Source organism: Tupaia chinensis, unplaced genomic scaffold (genome assembly GCF_000334495.1).
Source record: "Tupaia chinensis unplaced genomic scaffold, TupChi_1.0 Scaffold000706_1, whole genome shotgun sequence".
Taxonomy (NCBI): domain Eukaryota; kingdom Metazoa; phylum Chordata; class Mammalia; order Scandentia; family Tupaiidae; genus Tupaia; species Tupaia belangeri.
In genome coordinates, this window is record NW_006160229.1 from 6,510,155 (window position 1) to 6,522,764 (window position 12,610).

Genomic DNA, 12,610 nt, shown 5'->3' on the forward strand with positions numbered 1-12,610 from the left:
GAATATCTCCCAGGCCTGGCACCTGTTATGACCTGATTCCCTTTGCTGGTGCCTCCCAGCAACAAAGTGTCTCTGGGTGGGAGAGTGCAATTTTGGGCCCTGAAGAGATGAGTGCTTCCTGGGCCAGGTATTTTGTTGTGACAAAATCCAGGCTTCAGCTGCCCGTTGGCCTCTTGCTATTTTTGCATGAGACTGGAGAGTCTCAGACATGCTAAGAAAGGTTGGGTACTTGTGGCGGGATCTCCTTTGCCAGTGATTCTAGCTGCAAGGTGTCAGTGGGTGTGTGGGTGGTGGGACCTCAGACCTGATACTGCATTACGGTAAGTTGTACAATTATTTCATTACATATCACAATATGATAACAGAAATAAAGTGTACAATAAATGTAACGCTCTTGCATTACTCAAAAACCGTGCCCCCAACATACACCATAGAAAAAGGGTCTTCCACAAAACTGGTCTCTGGTGCCAAAAAGGTTAAAGACTGTTATAGCCAGTTTGAAAAATAGTCTAGTTGTTCCTCAGAAGATTAAGAATTACCACGTGATCCAGCAATTAAGCCACTAGATATATATGAAAAAGAAATGAAAACACTATGTCCACACGAAATTTGTACACGAATGTTCATAGCAGCATTATTAATAATAATCCAGAAGTAGGAACAATTACAAAACTCCATTAACTGACAAGTGGATAAACAATTCTAGCGAGGACAGTTCGAACTCTCTGGGACTCAGGGTGACCTCCACAGCACTTGCAAGAGAGTAACAAGATGGTCTCCATGTTGAGAGTCGACCTATACTGTGGCCCCTTGACTTACTGGGGCTGTAGAAAAGGGCGGCAGCAGGTGGTATAGTGGTAAAGGTACTGGACTCCCACGTGGTCCACCGCGGTTTGAGTCCCAGAATGGGTGTCTTGAAACTCACCCCGAATGTGTGTGCACGTGCCCCAAATCCTGAGAAAATAGAGGAGAAAGGATTGCAGTGTGGTAGTCCCCCCGGGGGCAGGGGAATACTTTCTCAAATTTTATCTATTTCTTTCTCTGGCGGGCAAAAATATCTCTCTAAAAAAGGGGGCGAGGTGTATGGAAGGAAGCTAGTAGAAAAAATCTGGACACACAATAGCTTTTTTTTTGGGGGGGGGGAGAGAGTTTTTTGCTATAGGATGCATGCGCTTGTCAGAAAGAGAGACAGAGGGACAGAAAGCGCTCACACACGCGCCTGGCGATAATACTTCTCATTTGGGGGTCAGGAGACCGTGGCACCAGGAGTCAGTGGACTACATCACTCCCGGGAGGCCAGCCTTTGCAGCCGGGCCACTCCGTGACCCTAACTTTTTCCTACATCCAGGGCTGGATTGGGGCAGGAGGCAAGTTCCTCGGGGATGGGAAGAAGCGTGGGAAGCTTCCGGAGGAGACTAGGCTGAGACTTCGCAGGTAGCTGGAGGGAGCCGGCTGGGCGCGGCTGTCACAAAGCGCCGGAAACACATTTTTTCTCTTCCGGCTAGCGCTCACTTCACAGTCTGAGACCCTACCTAGAATGCTGAGTCGGGGTACAGTCTTGGGGAGATGGAGGGATTGGGTAGGGGTCTGATTTTCCAGTGCCTGCGCTCTCTCGAAATCCTGGAGCGTCCCTCGCCAGGCTTCGAGCGCTTTTCCTGACATCACCGCCCCGCGTGGCGCAGGCGCAGAAAGCTCCGCTCCTGCGAGCAGCAGGGAGGTGTGGCGACCTTCCCGTGCAGTCGAGAAGGAGGGAAGCGGTGTCTACTGAAGACCAAGCTGACTGAAGGTAACCGAGAATTGCGTTTTCCCTTTTGATTCAGTCGGGGAGACCCTCAGAGATACCAGCTTCTCTCCCCAGTTGCAGCCTTTGGGGCTGCGCGGCGGTGAGTGGGGGCGGGGTGTGGGACAACAGCGTTTGCCAGCGCCACTGGCGTGATTGCCAGGCGGCAGTCCACAGGAGAGCAGGCAGGACCTGTTCTCGGCTAAGGCCTGGATGCAGACTTTGATAGACACCCCTAACCTCTGGAAGCAACTTCTTTCTACTCTCTCTGCAAATACAACCGAGGAGTGCTGGCGTGCAGGATGCTTACAGGCATCCCTGTGGTTGATCTAGAAGGTTTTTGCGAATCTGTGCTGGTGGCTGGGGCAGCAATGACTGGCACTGCACCCAGTGAGACTTCAGGAGAAGGGTTACCCTTACTAGGACTCTCCCTGGCTGTGAAACTCTAATCATCACCATCTCTCCTTTTTAACAACCTGCCATTTTGACAGCTTGCAAACAACGGCCAGCTGTAATTTTTTCCCTTGAAATAACCCCCCCCAAAAAAAAAAATTAATACACAGATACAAGTCTGCACAGTGGCCTTTACAAACCTACCAAAGGAATGCCCCTCCCCCCAATGTTGACCATGTGGTTGCTGGGGCCGGGGAATTCCTATTTCCTGAAAAAAATGTTACTTTGTCCCTAACTACCCCTGCCCTGACCTTTCTATCTCAGTTCTCCTACCATTATTAATACAGTGGGAAGGAGATATTGAATGTCTCAGGAAGTAGAGGCTTCAATCTTCTTGAGACAATGAAGGGCCATAGAAGTTAATTTTTCCCTGACTAAAGATAAAAGACTGTAATGAACATTATAATTTAGAAAAACTGGGGCCAGCAGGTGCCATAGTGGTTAAGGTGCTATTCTCCCACATGGCTGACCACGGTTTAAGTCTCAGACCCAGTGGCTTGAAGCTCACACTGGGTGCATGTGTATGTGCACTCAAAATCCTGAGAGGAGAAAGGAAGAAAAGGGATTGCAGTGTGGCCATCCTCCCTGGGAGAGGGGAGGGTGATTTCTCTCTGTGTCTCTGATGAGCACACAAAATTCTCTCCAAATTTTTTTTTTTTTCAGAAAAACTAGGCCAGCCCAGTTAAAGCTGTTGGACCCACATAGCCCACCTCACAGTTTTGTTTTTTGCTATGGAAGTTTTTTGTTTGTTTGTTTGTTTGTTTTGCTATAGGACGTGCACGCTCACCAGAGAGACAGAAAGGGAGAAATCACCTCTCAGAGGTTATGGCAATGCCACAATGCCACAGTCCTTTCTCCTCCATTTTCCTCTTGGGATTTTGTGCATACATAGACAGACACACACATTTACATGCCCAGTGTGACTTTCAAGCCTCCCATTCTGTGACTCGAACCATGGTCTGCCATGTGGGAGTCCAGCAATGTAACTATTATGCCATCTGCTGGTCCTGTACCTCACAGTTTGAGTCTCAGACCGAGTGGTTTGAGAAACACACCCGGCACCTATGAATGAGTGTGTGCCCAAAATCCTGAAAGGAGGGAGAGATAGAGGAGAAGGGATTGTGGCATGACTGCCTCTCATAGTGGGTGCTTTCTCACCTTCTCTTTCTCTCTTTCTTTTTTCCTCAAGTGAGTGCACACAGCCTCTGGCAAAACTTTTTAAAAATAGAGAAACTCAGATATGCCCTATTTGTGAAGATGAGTCTGAAAGCAAACACGTTGAATATCGGAAAATCTCAAAACTCCTTTTGACTGATGAGTACCAATTTTCTCTCATTCAACAACCTTTCCTCAGTTGTTAAACAAAATCAAAACTAGAAAAGGGAGAGGGAGAAAGACATCAATTGGCATTTGTCTTTTCTGAGCTATGCTTTGTTTCAAAGTTGAGTAACAAAACCTCCTGAAATAATCCACTGTCATGAGTGTCCTAATACTTGGTGGTTGATTTTAATGAGGAAGTAACACGGGACTATTTTGGTTTATTTTCCTGTAATAATAAATAGCAAGTAAATGAGTCTTGTGACTTTCTTCTTGACATGTACTATTTTCTGCTCTCCCTCAGTGCCCTTGAGAAGAAGATCGATTCACTGGTTACGTACCAACCATACTTGACGGGGCCTCAGTTGTCAAAGGTGGCACCAAGAGGGTGTCACTGTTAACACAGGAGTGTAACTGTTCCTAGAGCAAATGATGATGGGAGAGTTGAAGGTGGATGTATGCTTGAATCCTCAGATGGGAGCTATGTGGGAGACTAAGTGGTCTGTGAAAGACAGCTCCAGTCAGAGTAAGAAATGCAGCCCACAAATAGAGTGTCTTGGTCCTGAGGGTGCACGCCAGTACTTCCGGAGCTTCCATTATCATGAGGCACTTGGACCACTTGAGGCTGTCAGTCAACTTCAAGAGTTATGCCACCAGTGGCTGAGGCCGGAGATCCACTCGAAAGAGCAGATCTTGGAACTGCTGGTGCTAGAGCAGTTTCTGACCATTCTGCCCCAGGATACCCAGAACTGGGTGCAGAAGCATCATCCACAGAACATCAGACAGGCTGTGGTCCTGGTAGAAGCTTTGCAGAGAAAAACTGGTGGAGCAGATACTGAGGTGAGAACAAATAGGATAAAAGTGGATATATTGGGGGTAGGAGGGTTATCAAGAAATGAAATGGATTAAGTTACTCTTCTATTGTTCCTTTAGGACAGGCAAGATTAGAAATTGCAGACATGCCACAATAAATAGTCCACAGGTTTCAGAGTTCCTGTCTAAGTCTTTCCTGGCCTTAGAAAAAAATAAACACATTTTCCTTCCTTTAGGGCCAGGGTGAGTTGAGAGTGATCAGCCCTGTCTGGCATGGCAAAGGAAATAAGACTTGAATTTTTGGAATCAGAGAATTAAAAGGCAAGAAGGAATTGGGAAAAGAGAAAAGATTAAAAAAAAAAAGAATGAAAGAAAGAAAGAAACAAAAACAGGTCAACACTTATGGAGATCAAAGGATAAAGAAGATACCAAACAGGAATTTAAATTAAACAGCTCTGGGGAGATTATAAGAGAAGAGAAGAAACAGGAGGAAAAAGGAACAAAGAAGGAAAGAACAAAAATGCCAACAGAGAAGTAAAGGGAATGTGAGTGCTGAGGGGTAGTGTTTTCTGTAGTGGAAACACACATTTCTAAACTGGGAGAAAGAGCCTCATGGCCCTCCCTTAGTGCCCTGGCCTTGACCCTGCTAGTGAGTGGGAAATCAAGGTATACCCTTGGGAGATATCAGCACATTTCCTCTCCTCAAGAGCCCACTTTGAAAAATACAGGGCCGAGAACCAGCAGTTAGCATAATGGCTATGTCGCTGGACTCCCACGTAGTCGACCACGGTTTGCATCCGGACCCAATGGCTTAAAACTCACGCTGGGCGCGTGTGCATGCATGCCCAAGATCCCAAGAGGAGAATGGAGGAGAAGGGATTGCGGCGTAACCATCCTCCCGGGGGGTGATTTCTCGCTTTCTGTCTCTCTGTCTCTCTCTGTATGGCGAGAGCACGTGCCCTATAGCGAAAAACCTGTCCAAAAAAAAAAAAAAGAAAGAAAGAAAGAAAGAAAAATACAGGGTCAGGCCTGTTTTTGATGTCTTATTGCATCCAAATCTTCTGCAGTGAGGATGAAGCTCAACCCTTCCCTTCCCCCCCCCCACCTCTATTCTATTCCTTTTAGCCATGAACTTCTTCCCTGAATATGGAAGGATTTGCAAGTCTGGCTATCAGGAAGACCTTTTCTATTCCTTGTCTTTTAGAGAAAACTAGAAGATAGAAATACAGTATGGTGGGATCCAAGCCAAGAAAGCAGGCCAGTGTAGGGGTATAGGCAGCTTACCCAACACTGCTAGTGGCTTGAGTGCAGGCTATGTGCACAGCAGTGGGGCTGCTGGGTTGGGATGCTGGCGGTAGTCATAGTTTTTTCATTTTATACTAATTTTCCCAGATTTGTGTATTTTTCTTTACAAGGACATAGTGGTACAATATCTCTTGAATCTTTTCTTTTTTTTCTTTCTTTAATGTCATATGCTCCCCAGATCCAGACTCTATTCTTGTTTCTCCCTCTACCCCCACCCCAAAAGTAAAGTAAGGTCTGTGCTAATGATGATGGGGATTATTTCTAGGTCACAGCCCATGAGCTGGGAAAGGAGACAGTGCTCTTGGGAGGAACAGCAGTGGCTCCAGGCTTCAAGTGGAAGCCAGCAGAGCCCTGTCCAATGAGTGTGTTCCAAAAAGAATGTTGGAATACATACCGGGTACTACAAGAACAGCTGGGCTGGAGTACTCACAAAGAAACCCAGCCAGTGTATGAAAGAGGTGTGGAGCTTCATATTTAATTCTCTTCTCTTGGGAGCTGTGATAATTATTGGTTCAGCTAGAATGTTATGGTAGTGTCTCAGATGCCTAGTCATGCTAGTAGTCTAATGTGTCCCAGGTGGGGGGACAGTAGGCCAATTGTAGGTGAAGGTGGGGATCAACCTGGGGTACAGAAATATCCAAATCACAGAACCCTGATATTCACACCATAGACTCAGCTCCTTAGATGTTTGAAAGGAGAGAAGAAGATGGAACAGGAACAAGTAGAACCACCTCACCCTTATAAAGTTATAGGAGAACCTGGAATCAGAAATGGAATGTTAGGGGGCCAGCAGATGGTGTGATGGTTACATCACTGGACTCCCACGTAGTTGACTGTGATTTGAGTCCCAGGCCCGGTGGCTTGAAACTCATGCTGGACCCATGTGTTTGTGTGCCCAAAATCCCAGGAGGAGAGGAGAATGCAGAAGGGATTGCAGCATGGCTATCCCCGGTGTGTGCGTGTGTGTGTGTGTGTGTGTGTGTGTGTGTGTAATTTTTCACTTTTTGTCTCTCTGGTGAGCACACACACCTATAGCAAACCTATCTCTCTCTCTCTAAAAAAAGCAATGGTCTGACAAGTGGCAGAATGTGAAGAAAAGTGTGTAAAATAAAAGACTAAAAGACAAGTCTTTCACATCTCTACTGTACACTGGAGGACCCAAGCCCTTCATTTCCAAACACCTCTAATTCTTGCCCTGCTTGGTGAACACTTTATTTAGTGAGAGAAAAAAACTGGACTTCCTTTTCATTTCTCTCATGAAATCTGGGGAAATAGTGAACTGGAGAACAGGTTCTATGAATGGTGGATAGTTGATTTTATTTATACAATAGGATGGAAATTTCTGGGCACCACACACACACTTTTCAAGGTGACCCATCTTCACTGACTGTGTCCTAATAATCTGTATTTCAGAAATCAGCTCAGGATGTAAGAACATTTCTCTGGCTTTTTCACCCACAGTTGTGCATGCTCAACAGATTTTAGCCCTTTCTGAGCAGAGAAACTCCAAAGGCTGGAAGATGGCATCTCAGCTCATCCTGCCCAAGTTACAGGTGAGCTATACTTTCCAGCTTCTTTAGGTAGTCTGAACCTGGCCTTGACTCTGCTTTTCCCTGTTGCCTATGACCTATAGTGCCCAGGAGATGCTCTTAGGCATATTAGTCCCAAATCTTCTCTAGGCAACTATGATTGGCACAGTGGGAATGGGAATTGGGCACCTCTTAGGCTGTTTTCTGATTTTGGCTTCCTACTTTTGCCACCTCACTTTTTCCCCCTAAATCTTGTACTATTAATTTCTTCAGTCTTGCCTACCATGTAACTCAGAGGTGAGTAGTAGGGCAGCTTCTATAGTGGCAGATACCGAATTAAAACCCATTCTCTCCTTTAGAGTTTGTTGACATTTGAAGATGTGGCCGTGTATTTTTCTGAAGAAGAATGGCAAGTATTGACTCCTTCTCAGAAGACTCTCTACAATGACGTAATGCAGGATAATTATGATTCCATTATCTCTCTAGGTAAAGATTCTCATTTCTCTTTGTGTAGAAGTTGAATAATATTTTTGGTCCTTTATTTATGGAAAATGCACTCCTGGGAGAGACTCCCAGTGTTTCAGCAGCTGGTTGTTTTCAATTTGTTGGTATAGGGGAAAGGAAAGACATACTCAGATCACCTGAAAAAGTTTTTATAAACACATGTCTCACTTCTTTATCTTAAATATAATTCTCGATCTGTTATGGCTCCACCTCCATACTGTAAATAGGCTCTTAACGTGTCTTTCTCCTCTCAGTAAACGGACACTAACATTTACCTACTTGCTCAGGTCAAAAACCTTGAGACCCTTTATTCCAGCCTTTCTGCTATACTCCGTTATCAGTCCATCCATCAGCAAGTCCTCTGAGCTCTAGCTTCCAAATATATCCTGAATCCAACTCTGTCTCAGCCTCTTCCACTCTCACTGTCCTGGTCTCAGCCACTGTCATTTCTAACCAAGTCTACTTGGGTAGCACTGGATTCCTATTCTCCACATCATTTTCATCTATCTTCCTTAGTTTAGTTCTTAGATTTCTCCATGTATATTCACCCACACCCACAGTAGAGTATAAGAAGATATTGGATCCAAGATCCTAACTATTTAAACATTTGGAATAAAAAAATGTATGAAAGAGTTGCTTGCTCTTTCTGAAAATAGTCTGGATTAAGATGACAGTCTGAGACCTCAGGTTTTATCCTCAGAGCACTATTGTTGCACCCTAAATTTAAAGTAATCTGTTTTGAGCAAGAGGAATAATCACAGATCTAAGATTCCTGAGTTCAAGGACAGTCTTGAAACATCTCTTACGGGTAAGAATATACATGCAAAGAGGACACATGTTCGTTGGTAGGTATCTTTAGAGGGGCTTAACATATTAAGAGTCTGTACCTGTAATTTTTTTTTCTTTTTTTTTGGAGAGGTTTTTGCTATAGGGCACGTTCGCTCGCCAGACAGACAGAGAGATAAAGAGACAGAAAGCCAGAAATCACCCCCCAGGGGGGATGGCCACGCCGCAATCCCTTCTCCTCCATTCTCCTCTTGGGATCTTGAGCACGCATGCACACGTGCCCAGCGTGAGTTTTAAGCCACCGGGTCCAGGACGCGAACCGCGGTCGACTACATGGGAGTCCAGCGACATAGCCATTACACTAACTGCTGGTCCCGTATACCTGTAATTTTTCTTTTCTTTTTATGGAGAGGTTTTTGCTATCGGGCACGTGTGCTCGCCAGACAGACAGAGAAAGACAGATAGAGACAGAGAGACAGAAGGCAAGAAATCACCCCCCAGGGGGGATGGCCACGCCGCAATCCCTTCTCCTCCATTCTCCTCTTGGGATCTTGAGCACGCATGCACACGTGCCCAGCGTGAGTTTTAAGCCACCGGGTCCAGGACGCGAACCGCGGTCGACTACATGGGAGTCCAGCGACATAGCCATTACGCTAACTGCGGGTCCCATAATTTTTAATGAAAAGTTTTATTAAGATAATTTTAGCTTTACAAACAGATTTCAAATGGAATACAAAGAGAACCCATGGTACACTTTACCCAGCTTCCCACAGTGATAACTTTTGCACAGGTATATGAAATCACAACCATACACTGATACAATTCATTGATCTTATTCAGATTTTCCCAGTTTTATTTGTATTCATTTGTGTGTGTATGTGTGTATAAGTTTATCATGTGTAGATTTGTGTATTTACTATCACAGTCAAAATACTGGACAGTTCTATTTCACAATGATTCATTCCTGGGGCCCTTTCATAACTACATACACTTCCCTCCCACAGCCCACTAGCCCATGTCAATTACTAATCTGTTCTACATTTTTTAAAATTTTCTGTTAGAAAAATGAGATATATATAGAATCATAAAATATGTAACTTTGAGATTAGCTTTTTTTCCATTCAGAATAACACTCTGGAAGTGCATCCAAGTTGTCACATGTATCATTAGTTAGTTCCTTTTTACTGCTGAATAAGTATTCCATAATATTGATATACTATCATTTATTTAAGCATTTACCCACTGAATGATGTCTTTACTGTCTCTAGTTTCTGGCTGTTATGAATAAAGCTGCCACGAACATTCACATACAGGATTTTGTATAGAGATAAATTTTCATTTCTCTGGGATAAATGCCTCAAGGGTGCAATTGCTGATTCATATGGTAATTACATGTTCAAATTTATACGAAGTTGCTGAAGCTCTCCCCATGGCACAGTGGTTAAGCACTGTGTAGAGGGAATAGGATCCTATATGGTAGACTAAAGTTTAAATCCCAGCCCTAACAGCAAGGTGCATGTGCTAGGATTCCAATAGAATAGAGAAAGGGAGGTAGAGGAATTGCAGCATGACCAAGCCCTGTTGGAAGGGTTCTCACTCTCTCACTTTCTGGTGTGCACATGCCTTCTGGCATTAAGAAAAGAAAAAAAAAATACCAACCATTTTCTATAGTGGTTGTGCCATTTTATATTCCCACAGCAGTGTATTAGAGATCTAGTTTTTCTATATCTTTGATAGTATTAAATGTCTATTTATTTCGTTTTTTTTTTAGCCATTCTGATAGGTGTGTAGATAATCTCATTGTGGTTTTGATTTGTATTTCCCTAATGTCTAATGATGATTTATATCTTTTCATGTACTTATTTGCCATCTCTATATCCTCTTCATTGTAATGTCTTTTGCCTCATTTTAATTGGATCACTTGGTTATTTTAGTTTATTTTAAGGTTTATGCCATAGAGTGTGTGCCCTCATTGGAGAGAGACGGAGGGAAGGAAAGTGAGAATCACCCCCCACAGGAGAGGGCCACACCACAATCCTTTGTCCTCCATTCTCCTCAGGATTTTGGGAATGCATGCACATGCACCTAGTGTGATTTTCATCACAGTCTATGATTCAAACCGTGGTTGGCCATGTGGGAGTCCAGCACCTTTACCACCATGCCACCTGTCGGCCCCTATTGAGTTTTAGAAGCTCTTTATGTATTCTAGATTCTAGTGCTTTGATGGATATATGATTAGTAAATAGTTTTTTTTTCCAATTCGTGTATTATTTTTAGAGAGATTTTTGCTATAGGGCAAGTGTGCTTGCCAGAGAGACAGAAAGAGACAGAGAGTGAGAATTCACCCCCAGGGGGGATGGCCATGCCACAATCCCTTCTTCATTCTCCTCTAGGGATTTTGGGCAGACAAGCATATGCACACGGCTGAGTTTTAAGCCACTGGGTTCAGGACTAAAACCGCTGTTGACTAAATGTGAATCCAGTGATATAATCATTATGCCATCTGCTGGTTTTGTGAAGGGGACTTCTTGACCAGCAAAATATCTTCTAGCACTTGTCCTAGCGCTAGAAACATCCTATATGGGGGACCAGCAGTTGGTGTAATGGTGATGTCTCTGGACTCCCATGTAGTCGAACACGGTTCGAGTCCTGGACTCAGGGTCTTAAACTCATACCTGGCACATGTGCTTGCATGCCCAAGATCCCAAGAGGAGAATAGAGGAGAAAGGATTGTGGCATGGCCATCCCCCTAGGAGGATGATTTACTTTCTGTCTCTCTGTCTCTATACATTATTTTTATCCCCATCTCTTGGGCTTCTTTAGAATAAAAGTTGTGTTTGTGTGTGTGTGTGTGTGTGTGTGTGTGTGTGTGTGTGTGTGTTTTATTTGACACAGACCAGTTTTTACTTTCATGGATTTTTTTTTCCTTTATGAGAGAGGTGGGGGGGAAGGGAGGAAAGGAGAGAGATAGAGATCAGTATTTTTGTGTAGTAATCCTCTTACCCTTCTCCCAGTTAGCTAGGATCACAGGCATGTGCTACCCTACCCAGTGTGTTCAGGTTAGCCAAAGAAGAGAATCTATTCTTCCCATGTAGCTTCCAGGCTCCCACACAGGGATGCCAGCTTTGTCCAGTATGATTGTACTTTTTTTTTTTTTTTTGGAGAGGTTTTTGCTATAGGGCACGTGCGCTCTCCAGACAGACAGGACAGAGAGACATAAAGCAAGAAATCACCCCCCAGGGGGTTGGCCATGCCGGAATCCCTTCTCCTCCGTTCTCCTCTCGGGATCTTGGGCATGCATGCACACACACACCCGGTGTGAGTTTAAGCCACCGGGTCCGGGACTTGAACTGCGGTGGACTACGTGGGAGTCCAGCGACATAGCCATTACGCTAACTGCTGGTCCCAAGTAAGACTGTACTTTTGATGTCAGGTCTAGAACTCTGAATAGCCTAGCCCTAGAATTCTAACATTTTCCCCAGTTATTCAGTGTTTTCTCCTAAAAGTTTTATAAGTTGATGCATTACATTTAAGTCCATCATGTGTTTTGAATAAGTGTTACATAAGGTGCGAGATTTAAGTTGAGGTTCTTTTTCTCTTCTTTGCCTCCTCCTTCTTTCTTCTTTCTCCTCCTCCTTCTCTTCATTCTCTCCTTCTTTTTTTTTTTCTTTTTCTTTTTTCCCATAGGGGTCCAATTGCTTTGGCATCAATTATCTAAAGGATTATCCTTCTTCCACTGAATTGCTTTTTGCCTGTATATCTAGTTTGTTTCACTGAGCTATGTTTTTTTTTTTTTTTTGAGAGGTTTTTGCTATAGGGCACATGCGCTTGCCAGAATGACAGAGAGAGACAGAGAGACGGAAAGCGAGAAATCACCCCCCAGGGGGGATGGCCACGCCATAATCCCTTCTCCTCCATTCTCCTCTCGGGATCTTGGGCACACACGCACACACGACCAGCGTGAGTTTAAGCCACCGGGTCCGGGACTTGAACTGTGGTCGGCTACATGGGAGTCCAATGACATAGTCATTACACTAACTGCTGGTCTTTTTTTTTTTTCCATTGAGCTATGTTTATCCCTCTGACAATATTTTTCTGTCTTGGGACCAGCAGTTAGTGTAAT

General features: G+C 44.3%; 1 protein-coding gene across 4 annotated transcripts in view; it reads left to right on the forward strand.

Moving 5' to 3' along the window:
• Positions 1-1,511: 1,511 nt before the first annotated feature.
• Positions 1,512-12,610, forward strand: part of ZNF75D (zinc finger protein 75D) — a 14,800-nt gene continuing 3,701 nt past the window's right edge. Inside the window, exons 1-5 of one of the 4 annotated variants that reach the window (XM_006160716.2) lie at positions 1,512-1,786; positions 3,855-4,390; positions 5,934-6,126; positions 7,082-7,221; positions 7,557-7,683. In XM_006160716.2, the coding sequence (XP_006160778.1) occupies positions 3,980-4,390; positions 5,934-6,126; positions 7,082-7,221; positions 7,557-7,683 (871 nt within the window). In that variant the 5' untranslated portion in view covers positions 1,512-1,786; positions 3,855-3,979. The remainder of the gene's footprint in view (positions 1,787-3,854; positions 4,391-5,933; positions 6,127-7,081; positions 7,222-7,556; positions 7,684-12,610) is intronic. The other 3 variants (XM_006160717.2, XM_027776685.1, XM_027776686.1) reach the window with 3 other exon arrangements.